At 42.4% G+C, this 25443-nt stretch overlaps 1 protein-coding gene and 1 pseudogene across 1 annotated transcript in view; both read right to left on the reverse strand.

Moving 5' to 3' along the window:
* Positions 1–4903: 4903 nt before the first annotated feature.
* On the reverse strand, positions 4904–6650 carry LOC134622748 (murinoglobulin-2-like; annotated as a pseudogene).
* Positions 6651–15144: 8494 nt separating this feature from the next.
* LOC134622756 (protein NLRC3-like) overlaps positions 15145–25443 on the reverse strand; it is a 29273-nt gene continuing 18974 nt past the window's right edge. Inside the window, exons 7-9 of the mRNA XM_063468115.1 lie at positions 24166–24339; positions 15835–15881; positions 15145–15686 (exon numbers count right to left, since the gene is read on the reverse strand). Coding sequence (XP_063324185.1) covers positions 15145–15686; positions 15835–15881; positions 24166–24339 — 763 coding nt within the window. The remainder of the gene's footprint in view (positions 15687–15834; positions 15882–24165; positions 24340–25443) is intronic.

A 25443-nucleotide genomic window follows, 5' to 3' on the forward strand; every position in this document is an offset into this window, starting at 1 on the left:
GCCTTAATCAATGACATCATCATTTATTTACTTGTGTTATCTTTGTCTAACAGGAACATTTGTGTGATAAAAACAGTCAGAAATGACTGAGTGAAAAGACTTTTTCACACCACTGTGTGTGATCGTTGCCCCTGGGAGAGTTCACTTATCTGCAATGAGAGGTGTGATCAACACGAGTGTCACATGACTCACAGCTGTGCATGCAGTGGCAAAAGGCTGAGTGTGCCATCAGTCTGTACTCAGTCCTCACTCTGAGCCTCACATCTTCCTGCTGCTTCATGAGAGCAGAGCTGAACTTCCTGCTGTGGGAGAGACGAGAGGATCCTGGTGCAAGAAGCACAAATGATGCAGTTTGTTTCCTGTTTTCACTCAAAGTGTCTAAAACCAGATTTTCATCCTGCCTGTTATTAAACATGATTTATTCATCACACTTTCTTCAAACTGTGAAGAATCAAAGTTAAAGTTCAAAGTTGGTCCTTTTCATTGATGCTGTGAACATGAATGTGTGTGAAAGGTGTACTTGTGTGTTATCACAGCTTCTTACCTGCAGCTCACAGACAAACATGTATTGGGTCTCAGCCTGGTCACCTGACAGAAACATGGTAGAAAAACATGAAAGTGTCATTTCTCTGAGTCACTGATTGAAACATCAGCTTGTATGAACTGTTCAGTCTGATGGATCCTCTGAAGTGTATCAGTGAGCTGTTGGAGTAAAGCTTAGTTAGACTTGGACCTGGTTGGTAGTCGTCATAGATCTGGACCACGGCTGGCTTCAGGTCGTCCACTGGGAGCTCCTGGATGATCTCTGTGGTTGATCGTGTGTCCTTTGATAACTGGACGAGACAGAAACAATCGCAGACACAGTTTGTACCAAAGATCATCATCTGGTGTCCCCACTGTGGACTTCTCTGACCTCCTCTAAGGACACCAGAACAGGATCTTCCTTTGGTTCAACACGACTCACCAGGAGGCCACGTTTGAGCTGTGAGGAGATGACATCATCACACTGATCACATGACGTGTTGGTAGAGTCTGGCTGTGTCCGAATTCAGGGGAAGGATGCTTAAAATGCCATATTCGGAGGCAATGACGTCACAGCAACGCGATGAGGACTGTCCGAATTCAAAGAGTACTCAAAATGTGGCGACAAATGCGTCCTACTTTGCCCTGAATTCTAAGGATGGTCCGATGTATCCTTCATGTCCTACTATATCCCAGGAGTCATTGCGGGTCATAGAGGAGATTTGTTTCTGATAACAATGGTGGTCGAAGCAGGAGAGGAAAACACTTTCAAATGTAAGTATATGAAAATCTGGTTGTACAAAAGTTAAATTGTTATAGCGGTCGTTTTGTTAAGCTTTGGGCATCTGCATAGACATGTTTCTTTTCTTTAAAATAACCGTAAACCAGCTTGTATCGGGGGTCCCGCGATTTTTCATGTATTGCCGCTTACATACAGCTAATTTTGATTTTTTCGAATTGGTGATATGTTGTGGGGAACAAAGACCAAACGGCTTAATTTATTAAAACGAGGAGAAAACGATCACCTCTTCACTGGGGTGAAGAATTGGGCCGCTACGGCGTGGATATACAAGAATAAATCAATGTACACATCATATTCGTATGAGTACGGTCCTATTAACCTTCATGCTCTACAGCAGCGGTCCCCAACCTTTTTGCGCCACAGACCGGTTTATGTCAGACACGGAGCCTTTAAGGTATCGCGGATAAATACAACCACATAAAATGATCCGACCAAGACAAAAACTGTGGTATTTTGTAAATATAATAATAAACGTGAATGTACTGTGTAACTGTGTAACTTTATTAGCAGCGTCCTCCTGAAAATGCGCCAATATTGACAGTAACATCCTCCTCTCTGCCGCTTAATGCTCTCTGGTCGCTATGGTAACGTGTAAATATTTCTTTCAAAATAAGACACACAACTACAACACAGGAAAAGACCCAGGGAAACCGAGTTAACGATAAAACCCCTGAAAACCATAAATTTCACACCGGAGCCTTAACTCTCGTGGCCCGGTACCAAATGACTCACGGACCGCTGCTGTACAGAACCTGTGATGTCCAGACGGTGTTCCTCTGGTGTTCTGCTGTGACAACCTTTGGGCTTAGGGATTAACATAGTTGCCATGGTGTCCTTTCTTCTCTTATTTGTTGTGTGTGATCAGGACAATTCTGGAGAACATGGGCCTGCAGGGGAAAGTCACCCCCTTGCAGGCCAGAAGACATGAGATAACTTTAAAGAATACAAAGTACATATGTGTGTTATCAAGAAGATAATTCTTAAGAACACAAGTTAATAAATGTGCAATTACTAAGAGTTGTTGTGGTGTTTTTTTTTGCCTGCTGTCATTTTTGATTTCCTCTGCCTTTAGGATTGCAAGTATCCAGGCTCAGGAGAGGGGGTCAGTGGGAAGCCCACTGCTGCTACTTGGCCCTGGTTTGCCCTCATGGATGAGGTGATAGGACAGATGCCTTCCATTAAGCCTCCTGTCCTAATGTCCTCTCTCCCTGAGGACACTCCAGGGCCAAGCGCAGCAGTGGGTGACCAAAACGACAGCGATGACGAAGCGGCTCAGCCACCTACGACAGGGAGAAAGAGGAAAAGAGACAGGGATGATGAGCTGCTAGACCTCATCACAGAGGACATGAGGCAGCAAAGAGGGGCTGAGGAGAGGAGAGCAGGGAGAGGATGGACAGACTGTTTTCACTTCTAGAAAGATTAGTTCCCAAATGAGTTATGTATTGAGAAATGTATTTATTTGAATATATTTGTTACATTGTTATATGTGTTGCATTAGTTTAAAGGTTTTATGTTATTAATAAATTGATTCAAACAAACAGTAATTGTCACTGAACTCAATTTGATTTACAGGCATTTGTAACACGTATGAACACAACGCTAACTTTGAACAATATTACTTGGATATTTATTTGATAGCAATAAAGTAAATAACAATAACAATTAAACAATAATATTTCAAATACACAGTATGTAAAGATGAAAAAACAACATTTTCAGTTGTTCACACAGGATTAACCTGAGTGACCTGTTCCTGGACCGTTTCTTTAACAACTGTAATAGATTACAGGAAGTCTCTGGCAGTGTTGCTGAATCTGCCCGAGCAAGATCAGACATGGATGAGCTGCTGCAACTGAGACCTGCGCTTTGTCTTTTCTGGTCAGCGAGTGGAGAATCACACAGGGTGGTCTGCAAAGAGCTTTAGGATGCTTCCTCCCACTGTCCACTGCATCGTCCATCCACAGGGTTTGCAGGGCTCACTCATGGCTGCCACACCACTAAGATGTTTACAGAGATATGCAAGCAGGAGATGGTGGATGCTATATTATTAGTATTGTGGTGGACCACTAGAGGGCTCCACTCACACCCAGTGTTGAGGAAGTGTGTTCCTCTGTTTTGTGGCGCGATATGAGCAGTTGATGCGAGAGACTAATAAAGAAGGAGTGAGAACTGAGAGCTCTGTGTCGTTGATGCTTACCTCCACATTGGTGACCCCTGACTCGAGCATGCAACGGGCCGCAGATAACGCAGACTCCGCTATGGATGCATCAGCGGCCGCCGGTCCTCCGCCTCCTGTTGCAGCTACGCTCGCTGTGGCGCTGAAACTGCCGGACTTTTGGCTCCATGACCCCCCGTCATGGTTCGTACACGTGGAGGCTGAGTTCGCCCTTCGCGGCATCTCGGCTAACGACACGAAGTATCACCATGTGGTGGCCTCGCTCGACCCGCTGGCCACCCGTCGCAGTATAATACTTGTTACTCTGTAGCAGACAACAGTTTGATAAAGTGCTATGTAAAAAACAAACAAAAGATTAGATTCTATACATTTCAAAGATATTTAGTTTATATATTTTATATGATACAGTACATGTGTAAGAATGACCGATGTTGTGCCAAAAAATGATCGTCTGCCAAAAACTGATTTCCGGTTTTTGCCCTAAACTGATTGCTCGTATTTAACCTGCTATGAATAACTTGTTGGTCTATAATACGTGAAACATGTCAAATGTGTCCCTCATTAATGATATCAAGTCACTCTGAGCCACCAGCAACATTCCTGTAACAAGGTAGAAGCTGCAATCAGTTTTTGGCAGTGACTTTTATATATCCTTTATTTATCCAGTTCCCAAACAATCTTGTTGACATTAGAAATTTATTTTTTTAAGAGTAATCTGGCCAAGAGGACAGCAGACAGCGCAACAAATATATCAGTTGTACCTACATTATAACCAGAGTTATAAAGATACTTGAACAACAGGTAATTATTGTATATATAAAACCCCTTAGTAAACCATGTTCACCGAAGTCTATTTACCAACATACATAAAGATATTACACATATTGCACTCGGAAACATTGGAAATCAGTTTTGGCAGGCGAACACTTTTTTGGCACAACGCCAGCGATATTTCAATTATCCGTGTAATTAGCTAAGTAATTCCTAAATGCCTGTAGATTAATGTAAATTATTTTACCTGGATATGTTTGTCTCTGATGAGCCTAAGGTACAAAACGTGCGGGCGACGACGATAAGGTTTTTCTAGCTCCCCGAGAAATAAAATTGTCCAAACAACGGAGCAACATTTCTGGGTCCATTTTAAAGTTTTCGCGCTGTGGCGCTAGCGATCGGGAAAAACACGCAAGTAAGGGCGGAGTTGAAGGCTAGGAGGCTGTCCACAGCCCATCTGTTATGTTGGATACTCATTGTTTGTTCAATAAAGTTTCTATGGAGAAAAAAAGGGGGGCTGTCCACAGCCTCTCACTTCCTGACTACCCGTCTGTCTAAGGACACTACCTTGTGACGTAGGTAGGTAGTGTCCTTATGAGCATCCTTCCCCTGAATTCGGACACAGCCTCTGTCTAATTACTCACACTGTGGGGAACATCCAGGACCACCATGTTTGTAGTTTTCTCCTTCCCACTGTAGCTGTGTTTGAACAGTGTGTGCACACATGCTCTTCATCACCCACAGTGACTCCACGCTGGTACAGACTCTCCTCTAACCTGTCACATACTTACAGGGATGTATTTCCACAGTCAGTCTGGCTCTGGCAGACTCACCTGTGGGCTCCACCTCTGTGTGGACTTTCACACTGAGAGTGGGGACATCAGCAGGTGCTGGGATGTTGTAGGTGCACAAATCTGGGAAACAAACAGAACCAATCACAGCTCAGTGCAGCCTGCTGTCACTTTTCTACACCGTGACACTTTTATATTTATATCTCTATATTTATCTCTTTATCTTCATATTTTTCATCAATATCTGTGTTTCTCATTTTCTATCAGTGCCTGATGTTTGTTGTGTGTTTGCTGCTCCGACAGCTCAGTTTCCCTCTGGGATGAAGAAAGTTTCTCTGATTCTCATGTAGACACAAAGTGACTTTATTGATTTTTAATTTAGTGTAAACAGAATTGTACTGTGTGCAGTTCTTACTGTCAGCTCTAATGTTGTCTATGAAAACACATTTATTACATGTGAAAATGCTTCTTTAGCGTTTTATAAGTACAAAGAAACAAAGAAAGCCTGTTTGACACCAACCAGGACCTGGTCACATGATGCTGTCACTGAGCTGCACTGAAGCACATGCAGCTTCACCTCCAGCCTGTATTTTCCTGACACGTCCTGCAGCGCCTCCTCCTGGTGGAGCAGTTTGTTACCCTGATCAAATGTCAGCTGACTGCTGGAGCCTGAACTGTCCCTGTGCTCCACCCTTCAGGACTGAACACCAGAGTGGAGCAGAGAGCCTGAAGAGCCTCCACTGTGTCCTACAGGATGGATTCATGTTGACATGAAGTTCAAACTGCCTGTGTCACTTCAACACACTCTCACAAAGAGTTTCTAAGCTTCATTTCCTGGTTAAATAAAGGTTAAACAGGTTAAATATGTTTAACAGAGACGATCTCAGAGAAACAAAGTAGAGAAATCACAGGTAGAAACTTACAGACTGCAGCTGAGCTGTTATTTACAGGCTGTTACGTGTAGTTGGTGCACAGAAGGCTGTTCTGTTAAAACAACACATTTTTAGACCAAAGTCAATTTCATCTTGTAAATAAAGAATAAAAACATCCCTGCCTGCTAAAACAAGTCTGCATATCTGAGAGAAAAGCAACAACATGAAAGCTTCAGGATTATTTCTTCTGATTTGGTCCAAGACTGTAGATGAACTCAAAGATCAGCTTCATGCTGTTCGGGTGGTGTCATACCTGGGTGGAGGAGAAGCCTCCGTAATAGTTCTGCTGCCCAGTCAGCCACCTGATAATACCAGAGGCATATCCCAGATCCTCAGCAGTCGGGGAGGCGCTGAGTTTGGCCAACAGCACATAAGAACTGATCTCCACTGACAGGGAGGCTGATGTTTCTGCTGCTGTCTGAGACCAGCAGAGGAAACCTCCTACAAACACAATAACAGTCACAGTGATGCTAATAAAGCCTGAATGATGTCCTGCTAAAGGATGACTCACCTTCCCTCACTGCACCTGTGTCTAAGTGCTGCAGAAGGTGACGCGGGTCTCCACGTCTCCTGCAGGTGAACACAGAGGCCAGCAGAGCTTTAGCTGCTGCTCAGGTCACTGAGAGACTCCTGAGACAAGCCAGGCTCTGGATCATCACAGGATCCTTTAAAAGATCACAACAAACAACTTTAATGGACAAACAGAAATATTCTTTCATTAAACCCAGTGTGAGAACAAAAGCAGGCAGAGTTCCTGATTCAGTGACTCAAACAACAAAGACAAAACTCCAAAACACAAACTTAACAACGTGGTGTTTGCTGTACAGCGAGGAATGCCCAGACCTCTACATTGGAGAGACCAAACAGCCACTTCACAAGCGCACAACATAGAAGAGCCACCTCCACAGGACAAGACTCAGCTGTCCATCTGCATCTAAAGGGCACAATGAGCTCACCCGAAACCCTGGCTGATTAGGTCCCACACCCGTTTTTTTTTATTTTTTAAAGTATTTGTTTGAAATTAGTATTCATAAAAAACACATTATTTGTGCCTTTCTGAATACCGTATTCGGGTTCGGCTCTACTCCTAGTTGGGATTATTGTCCTTTGCTGATGCATGCATTGTACAGCCATGAGGAGCCTTAATAATGCAGCTGCATTATTTATCCACCATAACAGAGGTTAGTGTTCAGCTCTGTCACCACTCTGGCCACATGTTGCCACACTTGTACTTCCAGCTCTGAGCTGCTGCTGCTGAACACGTTACTTTTGTAATTATGTCTCCAAGCAGCATCACAGCTTTCAAAGAAGAAAAAAGCATTATTTCCTGATAATGTCTGATGTGCTTGTACAAGATGTAAAGACTGGTAGTTTGAGGAAATCCTTTCAGAAACATATTTGCTTGCACAGAGCAGTGAGCCTTCTTGGTTTCCTTGTAGATTAAAAACAGGATTGGAGTGATGAGGTACACGGTGCTGCACGGCTGTCTATGGGACGACCTGTACATCAGAACCACATCAGCCCAGACCCAGACATCTACCAGCACAAGTACAGAGCCTTTATCTCACATGTCTGAGCATTCGTTCACCTTCATCTGTTTGTTCTTATTGACGACTCTTCATCCAGTCCACCTCAAACACAGTGGGTGTGTTGATGAGAATGGGAGTTACCTTATGGAGCTGTTATTGCAGTAAAACTGTTTGTGTGTATTTCAGTCCATATGAATTCACTGAGCTCTGTGTGGAGATCCTTGTGTACATATTGAAACCTGTCTGTTCTCACTCAGCCAGGCTTTACAATCAGCTGTTTTTGTTTTTAATACGTGACCTTTGCTAAAGTTCATCCAAAGGTGCAAATGATGTGTGACAGGATGTAAAGATGTGTTTGCAGAGTTGTCTGTACTTTACTTTCTCAACCTTTGGAAACATCCTCTATAGACTTAACCCGTTTCATCTTTAAAACTTAGGCCTGGTTTCTTCGCCCCCTTTAACGGGTAGCGCACTGTGTTTGGGCAATTTACATAATATAGAAATCCTGCAACAATTCCTAAAGTCACTCTCATCACTTTTACGCTCCCATTATAACCTGTGTCTAACAAGCTTTTGATCTTCTTTGCAATGTAAACAACTAGGTGTCTTTGTGCTCTGTTCTTCTCCTTTCTCTGGTTGGTTCCATTCGGTCTCGGGCTTCCAGGATTCTCGCCACCCCTGTGGTCGCTGTGGTCAGCTTGGTCCTGGACATTGTTACTGACATAAAGCTGCTCTCTGCAGCCATGTTTGACCTTTGTAGGACTACAGTAATGGAGGATTTGGAGGCTGAACTCGGCTCTGTAACACTTTTTGTAGTGAACTGATGAAAGCTGTGTCTCAGATGGATGTTAGTCCAACACATCAGACACGACCTCTGCAGCTCTCAGTTGATGTGCACATGAATGATTTGTGTTTCCTCTGCAGGTAGAAAGTGTGTGTGAGCTGAATTGAGCAGCATGGATCAGTGTGAGGACAGAGAGGAGGGAGTCCCTCCCTCTAAAAGCACTCTGTGTGGGGAACATGAGAGCCAGACCAAAGCTCAGAGGTGAGATGACCATCTCTAACTGTCCATGACTCTTCTCCATGTCACAGCTCAGCACTCACATCACTGCTCCATCATTATTCACAGGAACCCACCTGGACCTCCACCCAGCTCTGTGTCCTGTAAGAGTGAAACGTCTAGAGGTTTCCTCATTGATTTTAAAGTGTCTGCTGCACAGAGGTGAGTAAGATGAACTCTCTGATTTAAATGATTTTGGTGTTTCCTGGTTTCTAAAATGCATCTCTGTAGGAGAGCAGTGTCTCCAAGCACACACAGGCTCAGCTGTAACTGTTATTTTATCTAGTTTAAGACACATTTGGACACAATTGGCTGTTTTTAACTATTTATTTTTATCAGAGGTGTAAATTTAGAGCTCACACATCTGGATCCTAAACTATGATAGAAACAGCTGCTAGCAGTGGCTAGTTTGACTTTAGCCTGGTGGCTAAGCTAGCAGAAACATGCCAGCTGTGCTCTGTGAGGATGATACGCTGCTCTAGAAAGCAAACAAAGGTTTGCAGAGCTTAAAGAAAAAAGCTTCATAGACGTGATGCACACACAGTCTAAAACATTGGCTCGCTCAGCACAGCCCTCCAGGACACAGCTGTGTGGCTCCGCCCACCTGTCCTCACCCTCCTCTTGCTCCACGCCACACAACAATGGTCCTGGGCTGAAGTGGTCGTCCCCAGTCAGAAGAAGGACTCAGAGCTGTTTCTGAACCACACCACAGGACATGTTTGCAGACTCCTTAGCCTTAGCACCTGACTCCAGATACAGAGCTGCTAACACAGGTTTTATTGACACTTTTAATCTGTTTGTAAAATCATTCCTCTCTTTTGGAAACCAACATCCCAACTGCTTAGGAAGTCAAATCCTAACAGCTTTTGTGCATTCACTTGATTTTGCATTAGATAATATGCAATGCATAGATATTAGTGTCACTGAGCACTGTTTTATGTCTGTTTGATGTCCCAGACAACAAGGAACGAGCCCAAACCTACATACACATGTACTTTTAACTACTCCAGTGCAGCTGAACTCACAGTATCGAGAACCACCGTCACTTGGACTCCTTCAACACAATACCTGGGGAGCCATGTTCTAACCTGAATTGAAATTAAAATAAATACATTAACAATTGATTCTGTTTTGCAGTGTGAGTCAGTAAGTGACTGGCTGCTCCAGCCAATAATGCGATTCACATTTGTATATGCGCAGCTAATCAACGTCGTTGACAGGCTATGACAGCGTCCTTATGTGCCAACACCGGTGTTTTAGCTAGCAAAGCGGCGTGGCTGATGTGGAGTGAAGCCACGTTAATGACAACGTTTACAATCATTGGAGATGTGAGCAGGACAGACGGAACAACTGACGGGAAAAGTGTGGACTTTATACCGGTTTTTAAATTGTGTTGATCGGCCACGTAAAACCAGAGTTATGATAAAAATATCTGCAATGTTTGTTTTTCCTGAATACTATCGTTGTTTATATTTACTGCGGGAAGAAACAGTAAAAACAGCGTTTTATAAGGAAAACGCTCGAAAGCACTCTCCGCCTGTGAGCAAAAACAAAACCAAAAAACCCCCCACCCTTTCCTATTGGTCGAAAAATGTACCATGTCGACCAATTAAAAAATGATATGGCAACATGGCATCTAGTTGTTTAGGAAGGGGGGAAGTTTTAGGAGTGACGGCGGTGTTCTGAGATGTGAGAGATTTGAGACGTTTAGCGTGTTTGGAGTCTAAAGTTAGTGTGTTGTTGTCAGGCGTGTCATGTGTGGAGGCGAGGAAGAGATGACCCAAACGCTGGACTCACGGTGCAGGATAATGGTGTTTTATTGTAGGTAGGCTGGATGAACAGAACATGAACTGAAATGACTGACTGGGTGACTGGACTGAACTGAACATACATGCGGAGAGACGACATCAACATCAATGACACAACACTGGACTGGTGGAACTGAGGAATATAAATACACATACAATAGTGATTAGAAACCGGTGAGTACACAGCTGAACATAATGAACTAATGATAAAAGGGAAGAGGACTGAACATAATGCACACAGACCAAGGCTAACACAATAAAACAAGAAGTGGAACAGGCAGAAGATAAACAGTGAACGTGAACTGAAAATACTGGGTCAACGACCCAGAAACCCTGACAGTTGTCTTGTGTAGTTAGTGTGTAGTGTAGTCAATAGTTTTGTTGTGTGTGTCAGAACAATGAGGCGACTGCTGAGTGTTACAGGTGTTACAGGAGTGATACATCTCCTGTTGTCAGGCCTGCAGGTATCAGGCTGTTGTTCTCCTTTATCTCATAGTGGACAGAAATTATTTTTTGGAGTCGCACAAATAATTTGTGTGACATCAGATTTGATGCAGAACAGCTGATTGTTCTGTAAATATTTAGCCATGACGTGTTTATTTAAAAAATGCCTTGGCTGCATTTTTATGTAAACAGCTGCAAAAAACTTTGTTTTACTTTTTTGAAGAAGTAACTATATAATTAATTGCCCAGCATTGGTCATTATTTACTAATTTTTGCAGACAGAGAGTTACAGGACTCTCTCCCAGACCACAGACTCAGACTCAGACTCATAATACAAGTCAGAGCTTTATATAAAATAAAAAGAAAGTTGTGTTTTCAAAATTGGATTTCAAGTTATTTTTCCTTCCAATAGTGTTAACATACTACACAGGTCATGAGTGGGATAAAGCAGTTAATTAAAAGTAGTCTAACATAAATGTAAATGCTGTAATTTGATTATTTTAATAAACCATGTAACTTGGATGGATTCGACGCTGGAGTGACCACAGTGCACATGTCTGATGTTGCTCACAGTGGTCCAAGGGACACTCAGGGAGTTTGTGTGTTCGCTCAGACACATGAAACATTAGAGGGAACATTGCTGAGGAGACTCTGACAGATTTAGGATTATTTAATGAAGCTTCTTCCCGAGTCCTGCAGGATGTTTATGAATCTGGACATTTTGTCTGTATTTAATTCATCACTTCTGACTGGTTCGGTCCCTGTTTATTTGGAATAAACAATAATAATATTCAACAAGAAACTGGATCAATTTGAATGATACTGAGATATTAGAAATGAGTGAAACTGCATTGATCAGAACTGCAGCTGAAGAAATATCGGTTAGCCTGGATCAGCTCCTTCAGGGAGAACTTGTTGCTGACACAGATCAGGATCAAACTAAATCTAAGTGGACGGGAGACAGATTTCTTTCTGTTTTTGTCTATCCTTGGATTGTGAGTCATAAATTAATCTGCTCTGGAAATTGTGTGTATATTTCTGTGTCTTCTATTTGCCATAAACCAACAGACTGAAGTGTTTGATGTTGTCACACTCGTCTTTTATTTGAAGGATTCCAGTTACAAACTGCTCCTGCAAATCTAGACTCTGGTCCCAGCTCTCTGTGAATGATTCACATATTTATCCCTGTTATATGTATTTATACATGTCTCTCGCTCACATTCTGCTGTGGCTGCTGTGGAAACTGAATCACCCGGAGGAACCCACCCGAGGGAGAAATCAAGTTTCACCTAATAGAATCTAAATCTATCTAATGATTGAGTCCATGTGTTTGGTATCTGAGCTGTAACCAGCTTCATCTGCAGCCTTCTCTTCCACTGACCCAGAGGAATTCCTTTATCCTATAAAACATGTGGAACATTTAAACTGGTGCTGCTCCCAGTAGGACCATCAATATTCCTGCACACTGTAAATGACTGGACTAGTTTGGAGTTTCCTTCTCCTCATGCTCAGCCTGCAAACCAGTTTTTCTTTGAGATGAAGGAGATATTTGAAATCTTCATCAGCTTCTATGGCCGCAGCAAATGAAAAGCACATTTTTCTAACAGGATCTGTGGAAGACCTGCTGAACCTGGTCTGCAGACGGTCCCATTCATTTTAAAGTGCAGCCTGTGTCTGCTGCAGAGCGCTGAGCTGTTAGTAACATGAACTCTTTAACTGCTTGATGTTGTTGGATAGAAACTGCAAACACGTCGTTCCCTCAATCCCAGTGAAACTGTCTCTTTAAAACAAGCCTTTGGTTTGGAAACAGCTGAAAATCCACTTCAGCAAACAGGAAGTGAAACATTTAAAAACATTTGATTCTAACATGAATTAAAGCAGAAACCGACTGAAATCCAACAAACAAAGTAACTCAGAATAGAAAGATAGTGTTGCTTTGTACAGAGGGTTAGGAGGAGGGGTTCAAAACTAAACATCATTTCACAGAGTTCACAAATAAACTCACGTTTTTATCTTTGAAGATCATCATAAAGTAGAATTGATGGTCCAGCAGACAACAGCAGGAGGTTTGAGCCCTTCTGATGCAGCAGAAACAGGATTTGGAGGAAGATGTTAATAGATTAGAAAGAATTGTAGACTGTGAATCAATGCAAGTCTTTCTAGATAGACAGATCTTTAATAATCCCTCAGGTAGGTTCCTCTGGGACAGTCACAGATAGAGACTCCAATTCTGACGTCCTTTGAAAGTTTTCATCACTCGTCATGTACACAGATGTTAATTCTACATATTCCTAGTACTGAACTCTAAATCAATATGAAGAAAATGCTCCTACTAATCTGCATATATGTTGATATCAAATCCTTTTCCAGCACATGGATAAATCTCTATAAATCTTTCAGTCTGATCAGAATGGGCACAGTGTTGTTATTGCAGCACTCCCTGATGTTTGAAAAGCTAAATGTCCATTTTAAAGTGCTCGTGTGTAGGATTGTGTTTCCTTCCTTTGTGCAGTTCTTACAGTAAACATGTTTGAATGTTTCCTGTTCCCCTGATGCTTCTTCCTGTTGGATAAAGTTGGTTTGAATAACATGTTCTTATAGGTTTCAATGAACTTCAAACTGGGATCCACTTACAAAACTGTCTCATTTTATTGGAACGATCCACATTTGCATCCATTCACGGTACATTTGACATCTGAACACGTTTGTACACATGATGAAAGCACAGATGGTGTTTGTGTGTCCTTCTTAAACTTAGTGTGAATGTTTCATCATGTAGAACTACTTAGAACAAAGTCTTTGGGAACATTTGGAGAACACGTTTAGGAAAGTAACATCCTGGTAGAACATTTTCTTAAAGCAAAGCAGAGCTGCAACATGACTGTGAGGATTCACAATAATAAAGTCAGAATACTTTATTATTATGAAGACTAAAGTGCACCTTAATGCTGCCAATGAATACACATGTTCTTTGTGAAAGCATGAGCACAGCTGACATGCACCACACTGACCCCACTCGCCCCATTTCTTCATCCACTTCTTGCTCTTGTGCTTGAAATGAGACGCAGACGCAGCAAAAGTCAGAGGCTCTAAAATCCACAAAAAGGGGGCTTGTTAGATCAGGATATTGATGTGATCCATAGAAAACATGGATAATACACCACTTTATTTGAAGACATCTGTAGCACTGCCTCAGGATGTTTCCACAGACTCACAAAGGTCAGCAGCACATGTAGTTGGGACGATTCTTCAGTCGCACAAACTACACAATGATTTTCCTCCAATTAGGACTTTTCACTTGCAGAAATGGTCCTGTGTGATTTCTAGGTTGTGAAGGGCCTTTCAGAAAGGTACGATTTAAACCAGCCAAGAGCACTACCCTTAATGCCTACCATAAGTTCTAGCCTTGTTAAAAGGATATTGTGGTCCACTAAATCAAACACTGAGGACAAATCCAATAAAACTTAAACCCCTGAGCGCCCTGAATCAGCGATTAAAAGGAAAACTGAAGACTCTCGACAATGTCGTTTCTATACTATGACGGCATTTGAACCCAGACTGCAATGTGATGCTCAGTGATGCTATTCGCATCTAGATAGGCCTGTAGTTGCAAAAGGATTATTTTCTCTAAAATTTTAGCCAAGAAAGAATGTTTGGAAATCGGCCTATAGTTTTGCAGGGTCATTTTGGTCAAGGCTACTTTCTTTAAGAACAGGTTGCACTACCGCATGTTTAAAAGTGGTTGGGACACAACCCGAAAGCAATGATAAGTTAATTAAGGATAGAATACTAGGCCCAATGACATTAAAACCCTCCTTGATGATGCGAGGTGAGAGGATGTCATGTACAGAGTTTGAATTTTTCAGATGCTCAGTTATCCCCTTCAGGGTAGAGAGTGACACCGGCTCAAACCGCTGGAAGGATGAGGTGTATCCCGAAGCAGAAATTTGATTAAACACAGGAGAAAGTGGAACTCTAAGAGAACGATTTGTTTTTCTGTAAAGTGTTTTAAAAAGTGTTCGCAGAGAGCCGAGGAAGCCACTCTCAGAACAACAGGGCGAGGATTAACCACTGAGTTAAAGGTTTTAAATAACATACGAGGATTATGACTATTAGCTGTAATAATAGCTGACATAAAAGCTGCTTTAGCCATCTTAACAGACTTCTGATATCTCAAACGGCTCATACATAGGATGTCAAAGGACAATCCCATTAAAAAAGAAATCAAACATTTGGATTTATTTTAATGAGCTCAGACTTGTTGAAAATGCAGAGGAGCTGGTTGTGAACTGAGCTTCAGAGAAACAACTCAGCACAGGGACACTGAGGCACCATGATCAACCATAAACCCAGGATAAAGAGTTTGAGTGAATGTGGTGTTGAAGGTGTGGAGGTGGATCAGAGTGTCAGAGGAGACTCTGAAAAAGGACAGAGTGCCAGCAGGACAGTCCACATACACTGCTACTCTGTTAGAGACAGAGGAGGAGGAGGAGGAGGAGGAGGAGGAGATGGGTGTTTCTCTGTTATTGTGCCAGATACAATGAGGACCAACATCAGTGCAGCTCAGACTCCAGGACTGATCATTGCGTCCAAACCAACAGTCATAACTGTCTCCTTTCCTTCTGATGCTTCTGTAACTCACTGATATACAAACCAGTCCTCTCCACTCGACCTCCCAGTAACAGCGACCAGTCAGACCATTTCTACACAGCAGCTGTTCATAAACATCAAATCTGTCTGGATGATCAGGATATGACTGAACCTCCTCCACATGTGTCACCTTCCTGTTGTTGTCAGACAGTTGGAGGTTTGTGTTCACTGTGTTTGTGTCGATTGTGAGTTGACAGGAATCTGATGGAGAGAACAAACACAATCCAGCTGCAGTTATTGATCCATCATCTGTTCATTGATTGACACTTTGATGATGACTCCTGACATGATGAAGATGGTTGAATGTGTGCTGCTTTGTTTTCATGAATCCCATTAAAAACACACTTACACTTCCTCAGACCTGGTCTCAACCATCGGACTCCAGCAGGCTCCACCCTGAAAGGAGGAGGGGTCAGAGCAGTCAGCATGCACACATGGACATTACATGGCTCTCATACACACACTGTTACACACTGAGCTCAAAGCTCGGCTCCACTGTTTTATTCAAAGAAATCTACATTTATTTATCAGCACATTTAAAAACAGCTTGAGCCAAAGTGCTGCACAGAGTAGAGATAAAATAGGAAACATACACAGTAATTACTATAAAGACTCGTCAGAATTGAAAGCTACAGAGTACAAATGTGTTTCCAACTGGGTTTTAAAAATGTCGAGTGTTGGTGACGACCTGATGTGAAGGGCGACTGTTCCAGAGTTTGGCTGCAGCCATCGATAAAGCTCACCTCTGTTTTTACGGCTAGTTCTGGTCAGAAGCTGCTTATCTGCAGACCTGAGGGCTCGACTTGGATTATATTTGTTAAAGAGAGATAAGATGGAGCCAATCCACTCAGAGATTTAAAGACAAACAACAACGTACTGGTAACCAGTGGAAAAAGCTGGGAAAAGCTGGTGATGGGTCATCTAGTACAGAGCCACCGCTGGAACAAGACAATTCTACTACAACAACAAAAAGCACCAAGCAGAGCTCTTTGACCTCATGCAGGAGATCAAACTATGATCTTGAGATCATAGTTTGAGAGAGAACTGTGACAGCGCCGTTCCTTCACTTGACCTCAGTCGCTCTCGTCTGCTCCCTCGTAACACTGCTCTTTATTGAGGTTACATGAATATGCATAAGTTCATTAACATGTGACGTCTTACACAGGTATGAACAAAGAGTTCCAGTCTGTGCATAGTGTAGGTAAATGGTAAATGGCCTGCATTTGTATAGCGCTTTTCTAGTCCATAGGACCCCAAAGCGCTTTACACTACATTCAGTCATTCACCCATTCACACACACATTCACACACTGGTGATAGCAAGCTACATTGTAGCCACAGCTGCCCTGGGGCGCACTGACAGAGGCGTGTGTGTGTGTGTGTGTGTGTGTGTGTGTGTGTTCCAGATGTGACCCTGTGACCCCAAAGCTGGTGCTAAGAGTCCAGCGGCCCCCCTAACAAAGGGCTCTTATACTTAACCAGATACACAGTAGGTGTCCTCCTAAACCATAAATCAGTAAGAGAAGGTACGACCTCTCTCATGACCCCAAGTTGTGTGTGCATGCCAGAGCACTCTGGAAGTCTTTACAGACTACTAAGGATCAAACCTCTATCATTATGCAATCGATTATAAAACTCTAAGCATATATGAGTAAATATTTCTAAGCATAAATGACAATCAACAATATAAACCTTACAGCTGGTTTTAATAACAGAATTTATTTGTTTCTCTAAATAATAAAGAGCTATTGAGAAACACTCCTAAATATTAAGTTCTGGACTTTTCCAGTGAGCCAAGGTCAACATTATCTGCTAATGCTAAAGAGGCTGCCGTTATTGACTAATGCTAATTTGATGCGAGTTAGTCATTTGCATTATAACGATGTGAGGAGTTAATGCGACGTATGCTGCCATTAGCGGCTAATTCTAATTAGGGGTGAATAATTATTACCAGCTAATGCTAATATCGTTTTCTCTTCCCTTTTAACAATGTGAGCAGCTAATGCTAGGTAGCCGGATGCTAGCAGCTAATGCTAATTTGACATGAATTAGCATTTTATTAGTGAGGAGGTAATGCTAAGTAGACTGCCATTAGCGGCTAAGGCTAATTTTAGGAGAATAGGAATTGGCAGCTAATGCTAATACCATATTTTCTAATTTGACATGAATAAGGATCATCCGTTTATGCTAACTCTTTCCCCTTGCATTATAACAATATGAGCAGCCAATGGTAAGAAGGCTGCTGTTATTAGCTAATGCTAATTTGATGCGAGTTAGCATTACCCGATAATGCTAACACTTTTCCCTTCCCTTTTAACAATTTGATCAGCTAGTGCCAGGTAGGCTGATGCTAACAGCTAATGCTAATTTAATGTGAATTAGCATTATCCGCTTATGCTAACAATGTTTTTCTTACTTTTTAACAGTACGGGTAGCTAATGTGAACACTTTTTTATTCAATTTTAACTTTTCCCCTGCGATGTGAAGAGAATGCTAAATAGGACCCCATTAGTGGCTAATTCTAATTTAAGATGAAAGAGCATTAGAAGCTAATGCTAATACCATATTTTCTTACTTTAAATCAATATCAGTAGTTGATGCTAGGTATGTAGCCACTATTCGCTAGTGCTATTTAGGTGGATTAGCATTATACACTAATGCGAACAATGTTTTTGCCAACTCTTTTCCCTTGCATTACAACAATATGAGCAGTTCATGCTAAGAAGGCTGCCATTATAAGGTAATGCTAATTTGATGGTTGTTAGCATTATGCGCTACTGCTAGTAATGTTTTATCTTATTTTTTATTACATTTCAACAATAGCAACAGCTAATGCTAACATTACTTTTATTTCAGTTAAGTGGCTAACGCTAATTTTAGGTGAATAAGCAACTAATGCTAATACCATATTCTCTTGATTTTCCAACAATGTGAACAGCTAATGCTAAGCAGTTTGCCGTTATTAGCTAATACTAATTTATCCGCTAATGTTAACAATTATTTTTCTTACATTTTAACAATATGAGTAGCTAATGCTTATACTATTTTTCCTTCCATTTTAACAATGTGATGTGTGTTACTGTTAATAACTATTGCTAATTTGATGTGAATTAGCATTATCAAATAATGCTAACTATTTTCCTTTACATTATAACGATGTGAGGAGTTAATGCTTAGTAGACTGCTATTACTAGCTAATGCTAATTGGATGTGAATTAATTAGCCGTTATTAACTCTAATTTAATGCTAAGTCTTTTCCCTTGCATTATAACAATGTGAGCAGCTAATGCTAAGAAGCATGCTGTTATTAGCTAATACTAAGGTGAATTAGCAATATGCGCTTATGCTAACAATGTTTTTTCTTACTTTTTAACAATATGCCATTAGTGGCTAATTCTAATTTGAGATGAAAAAGCATTAACAGCTAATGCTCATACTGTTTGCTTTGTAACAATCACAGCAGGTAATGATACGAAGTCTACCGTTATTAACTAATGCTAATTTGATGTGAATTACCATTATCCAGTAATGGCAACTCTATTCCCCTGCATTATAATGATGTGAGGAGTTAATGCTAAGTAGGCTGCCATTAGGGGCCAACTAATTTGGGGTGAATAATTATTAGCAGCTAATGCTAATACCGTTTTCTCTTTCCTTATAACAATATGAGCAGCTAATGCTAATTTGATGTAAATTAGCATTATATTAGAGAGGCGTTAATGCTAAGTAGGCTGCCATTAGCAGCTAAAGGTAACTTGAGGTGAATAAGCACTAGTAGCTAATGCTAATACCCTTTTCTCTTGTGTTATAATGATGTGACCTTAATGCTAAATAGGCTGCCATGAGTGACTCTTTTCCCTTGCATTATAACGATGTTAAGGGTTTATGCTGAGTAGGCTTCCATTAGCAGCTAAAGCTAATTTGAGGTGAATAAGCACTAGTAGCTAATGCTAATACCCTTTTCTCTTGTGTTATATAATGATGTGACCTTAATGCTAAGGTCACATCATCAGAGGCAATCATGGTCACACAAATTCTTAGCAGAGCAAAGTGGCCTACTTAGCAATAGCTGCTCAAGTTGTAGAAAGCAAAGGAAAACAGTATTAGCATTGGCTGCTAAATGTGCACTTGAAAACAAATTTATTGTGAATTAAGTTGTGAATGTAGAGTTTGTCATTATTTAAGCTTCCATTTCCAAATGTTGGCTGCTCTTTGTCACACACACAGACTGAAATGATTCACAGCCTTGTTTCATCCTTCTGTCACTGTGATTGTGGACATACAGCATGGGAAACATACACATGGCTGACACTTTATTAGGTACACAGTGGCATCTGTCTCAGGTACACTTGTGAGCTAAATGTTCCTGCAAACAGACTCCTTGGAGACCCCCTACATAAATATCCATGTACTATCCAGTTAGACTAGTGTGTCTGTCCCTGAAAATATTCCTGCATGTGTGATTGTTCGTGTCTCATCTGCAGGAAACAAACAGGAAGTGAGTGATGGACACAGGAAATGTTTCAAGCTCTTCCTCCTCTATCAGACATTCTCTCCATACCTGAGAGTGTCCAGTCTCCAGCCTGGATCCTTCAGTCCAGCATACAGCAGCTTCATTCCTGAGTCTTCTGGATGATTGTAGCTCAGGTCCAGCTCTCTCAGATGGGAGGGGTTGGAGCTCAGAGCTGAGGCCAGAGAAGTACAGCCTTCCTCTGTGATCAGACAGCCTGACAGACTGCAGACACACAAAACATCTGAAGATGTTTAACAGAGTAAGGTAACAGCCTCCAATATTAGCGAGAAAGCCCCAAACATCAGACAATTCACTGTGAGCAGCACTTGGTGATGGTGGGAAGGAAGAACTGCCTTTGACACAAAGATCCTCCCAGTGAAAACAGGCTCCAGGAGGAGCATCTACCATGACTGGTTGCAGGGTGAGGGGAAAGAGAAGAGATGAGCTCAGAGAGACAAGAACAAAACACAAACTAAGGAGAGAGAAGACAAAAGTTAAGGACATGCAGTAGTGACATATAAAAGCATCAGGAGTGAAAAGAGGGGAGTGGAGAAGAAAGCAGAGCATCATGGGAAGTCCACCAACAGCCTGACCCTCTGGAGTGCCTTTCTCTGTGCTGTGGTGCAGCTGGAGAACCACACACCGATGCAATATGTCAGCACACTTTCAATGGAGCAGCGGTAGAAGACGGTCAGCAGCTCCTTCTTCAGGTCCATTTTTCTGAGGATTCCCAGAAAGTGGAGACACTGTTCGGCCTTCTTTAAAACCGCAGAGGTGTTAGAGCTCCATTGGAGGTCTGTGTCTATGTGCACACCTAGAAACTTGAAACTGGAGACCCTTTCCACACACTCCCCGTTGATGCTGACAGGCTGCAGCTCAGACTTCCTCCTTCTGAAATCAAGTACCAGTTCTTTTGTCTTGGTGGTATTGAGGTCCAGGTTGTTATCTACACACCAATCTGACAGCCTCTGAACTTCAGCTCTGTACACTGTCTCATCTCCCCCAGAGATGAGCCCCACCACGGTGGTATCATCTGCAAACTTGATGACTGCGTTGTCTGGGTGGGTACTAACACAGTCATGTGTGTACAGAGTGTACAGTAGGGGACTCAGTACACAGCCTTGTGGGGAGCCGGTGTTAAGGCTGAGGGCTGAGGAAAGATGAGGCCCCACTCTAACTCTCTGTACACGGTCTGAGAGGAAGTCTCTGATCCAGTGGCAGGTGGTAGAAGGAAGTCCGATTTCCAGCAGTTTAACTATTAGTCTGTCCGGGAGTATCGTATTGAAAGCAGAGCTAAAGTCAACAAAGAGAAGCCTGGCGTAACAGCCCGGCACTTCCAGGTGAGAGATGGTGGTGTGGAGCGTTGTAGCAATGGCATCTTCAGTTGATCTGTTAGCTCTGTATGCGAACTGGAGCGGGTCGAGGTTGGGTGGCAAGCAGGACATGATGTGACGTCGGACCAGTTTCTCAAAGCACTTCATTATAACAGGTGTTAGAGCAACTGGTCGGTAGTCGTTGAGGCTGCTAATGTTAGTATGCTTTGGCAGTGGCTGACTTTAGGCACAGTGGGATGCAGGACTGGGACAGTGAAGTGTTGAAGACCCCAGCCAGCTGGTCTGCACACTCTTTAAGGACCCTTGCGGTTACCCCATCTGGTCCGGCGGCCTTCCTGGGGTTCACTGCCCTCAGTGTGCGCCTCACCTCATATTCCTGCACGCTGAGGCTTGGGCTGCTGCTGCTGCTGTCTGATGTTTTTGCTGCTGCTGCCTCTGGTCCCTTCGCCTCAAAGCGTGCGAAGAAGTGGTTCAGCTCCTCCGCAAGCGCCGCGTTACCCTCAGTCAACGTGGTATTGCAAGGTTTGTAGTTGGTTAAGTGCTGAACTCCCTGCCATACCTGTCGTGAGTTGTTGTTGCTGAAGTGGTCTTCGATCCTTCTCTTGTACACTGCCTTGGCTTCTCTGGTGCCTCTTTTCAGCTCAGATCTGGCTGCACTGTACTGCATACCATCACAGGATCTAAAAGCGGCATCACGTTGCTTCAGCAGGACCTGGACCTCTTTAGTCATCCAGGGTTTCTGGTTGGAATACACCCGGAGACGTTTGTCCACAGTGACACTGTTGACACAGAAGTTAATATATGAGAGCACTGATGTTGTGTGCTCTTCAAGGTCCTGATGTTCAAACACACTCCAGTCCATGTTTTCAAAACAGTCCTGCAGCTGATGTGATGCCCCTTCTGGCCAGGTTTTCACATTTTTTGTCACTGGGGGGGCTCTTCTCCTAACTGGAGTGTATGCAGGGATCAGCAGCATGGACATGTGGTCTGACAAACCTAGATGTGGAAGAGGGGTTGCTCTGTAGCCTTTTTGGATGTTGCTGTATGCTTTATCCAGTGTGTTTTTCCCCCTCGTTGCACATTTAATATGCTGTTCAAATCTGGGGAATACTGACCTTAAGTAGGCATGGTTGAAGTCCCCAGCTATAATGTGCACTGCGTTTGGGTAGGAATTCTGCTGATTGCTTATTGTCTTGTGCAGCTCCTCCATGGCCGAGTTAGCATTAGCATCGGGTCGTACATACACGGCCGTTACCATGACAACAGTAAACTCGCGAGGTATGTAGACGGGTCTGCACTTCACAGTCAAATATTCCAAATCCGGGGAACAATGGCTGTCTACAGTCTTTGTGTTTTTGCACCAGCTGTCATTGGTGTAGATGCATAAACCCCCTCCTTTGTTCTTACCGGAGTGGCCGTTCCTGTCGTGACGATGGACCGTGCAGCCTGCTAGCTCAATAGCCGAGTCCGGAATTGATGGCTGCAGCCAAGTCTCTGTGAGTAATATTATGCTACTGTCCCGTACACACTTGTTGACTGCAATCTGTAATCTCAGTTCGTCGATTTTGTTGGTTATGGACCTGACGTTGGAGAGGAAAATACTCGGAAGCGGTGGCTTAAATGGCTGTTTCTTTAGCCGTGCTAGTGGGACCGCCCTGCAGCCACGCTTTTGCCTCCTTTGTTTACGTTTCCTCTTTGTCTTGCCGCTGGGAAGAACCAACCACGGAGACCCTGGAGCTCTCATTATGTCCTCCGGAATGCTGTGAAAGTTGTGGTAGTCCGATGTAATGCTACTTGCACAGCGTAATCCCAAGCTCAGAAGGTCCTGACGACTGTAGTTGGACTCTACTCGACATATAATAATAAACAACACACTCATCCAAACAGATACACGTAGAAAAAGTAAAAAACAAAACACCGAACATGAGGAGCAGTGAGCCGCTGTGTCTGTGCGCGCCGCCATCTTGCAAGCAAATGTTGCACTTCTCATACTGCAGTACTATTAAAATAAGTACACAATACACTACTTTGGAACTCATGATTGAATGTTGCTGTAACATGTAAATGATTGTACAAGTGTGACTGATCCACTTTCTAATGTGTGTGTAGCCCACACTGTGTGTCACTGTGTCACAGGTGAGTCTGTGTATCCAGGTTCTATGAGGAGAACAGGATATAGTGACTGACTCCATCCTCCATTTAAATAACTCACACCAACAACTGAATAGCTTTGCTTTTGTGTAGCTGACACTTCATTTTAATGTCCTTCTATTCTGGTTCATCTGGTTTCAGTTTCTATAAGCACACAGGTTTCATCAGTGACTCTATGACCTCAGTAATCTTTGCTGGGCCTTAATGCTCTGAACAAAGCTGCACATCACAAGACTAAATAGAAATGAATAAGTCTTTCATTTCTCACTTCTGTTTGACATTATCCCAAGAATTACTGTCCATCCAGGCTCCTGAACATGAAGCTGATGAAGGTGGAGTATTGTGAGGGCTGATGGAGATGACGATGAGGAATCCAGGAGCAGCGGGTGGATGTCAGCATCAGCATGAAGGATCAGTGTGAGAATACATCATCATCCACAAAGAAAACCAGTCTGAGAGTCTGATGCTCTGGCTAGAAAGACGCAGTCCCAGCAGTTAGCTCGGTTGGGCAATCTCAGTCCACGAGGGCCGGTGTCCCTGCAGGTTTTAGATGTGTCCTCGAACCAACACAGCTGATTTAAATGGCTAAATTAGCTCCTCAACATGTCCAGAGGTCCAGAGGCCTGGTAACAAACTAATCATGTGATTCTGACAGTTGATGAAAGAAAAATGCTGGATCTCACCTGAGAGTTTCCAGTGTACAGTGTGGACTCTTCAGTCCTTCAGACAGAAGCTTCACGCCTGGATCCTTCAGGTTAATGTTACTCAGGTCCAGCTCTCTCAGATTAGAGGTCTGAGAGCTGAGAGCTGAGGACAGAGCTTCACAGCTTCTCTCTGACAGGTCACAGTGACTCAGTCTGAAAAATAACAGATAAACAATTACATTAAAAAAAAACCCCATACACTTATGTTGAAGTGTAACAAGATATTATTATATTTTGCAACATTTAATCTTAGTTTTTGTCAGAAAACTGAGCACTGATGCAGAGCAACATGTGGAGAGAATCAGAGGAGAAGAGATGAAGAGAGAACAGCAGTAAAACAACACTGAATTGTTCAGTGTGCTTTTGATATCAACAAAATGTCTCAAATTTCTTTATTTTGTATTTGTTTTAGTAGAATTGATGATTATCACTTAGATAACAACCAAAGGTCAGGTCTAAATTGCACTTTGGTAACAGTTACACACAGAAATATTTCACAAATGTGGACAATTTGTGCTCCAATTTATTCAGTATTGAACAAACTGAGTACCGATGACCACTTAATAGTTTTGATATTTTATTTGAGTTGTTCCCACCTTATTTGTGTTAACTAGAATAAACATTTAAAAACTAAAGGTATGATCACATATTTACTTACAGAGCTTTGTTTGAGGCTTTGACCACTGGCAGCAGCCTCAGAAGAATCTTTTTAAAGGCTCATGTTCTCACTTAGATCATTTATTTCTATTTACATTTCTTTCTGGAAAAAATGGGGATTACTTTGAAAACAGGAACTATTTTCCTCAAAAATCAGCCCTGGATTAGTGAATCACTCAAACATCTTCTCAGGCAGAAGAAGCTGTCTTGTTATGAGGGAGAGAAGAAAAAGATCGAGGCACAGAAACTTGTTGAAAGAGAGATAAAGCAGCTAAAATCAGGTCTAAAGTAAAGCAGAGGATGAGCTGAATAAAGGACACTCAAGGCTGGCTTGGAAAGGACTAGTCTGTGGTGGGGATGCAGAACAAGGACAAAAGATGAATGTGATGCTGAATCAGCAGAAGAGTAGGACTCATTTAATTTCAGCTTTGATATCATTGATTTCAATGAAGAGCTTTGTGATTTTAGGAAAGGGCTGGTAGCTCTGAGAGTGACACTGATGAGGTGTCTGTGAAGGTTTGCAGTCATCTAAAGAGCTTAGAAAAAAGGCATCTGGACTTGTTTAAGTTTCTTGAAGACGTTTCACCTCTCATCCAAGAA

The sequence above is a fragment of the Pelmatolapia mariae genome, linkage group LG3_W, assembly GCF_036321145.2.
Source record: "Pelmatolapia mariae isolate MD_Pm_ZW linkage group LG3_W, Pm_UMD_F_2, whole genome shotgun sequence".
Taxonomy (NCBI): Eukaryota; Metazoa; Chordata; class Actinopteri; order Cichliformes; family Cichlidae; genus Pelmatolapia; species Pelmatolapia mariae.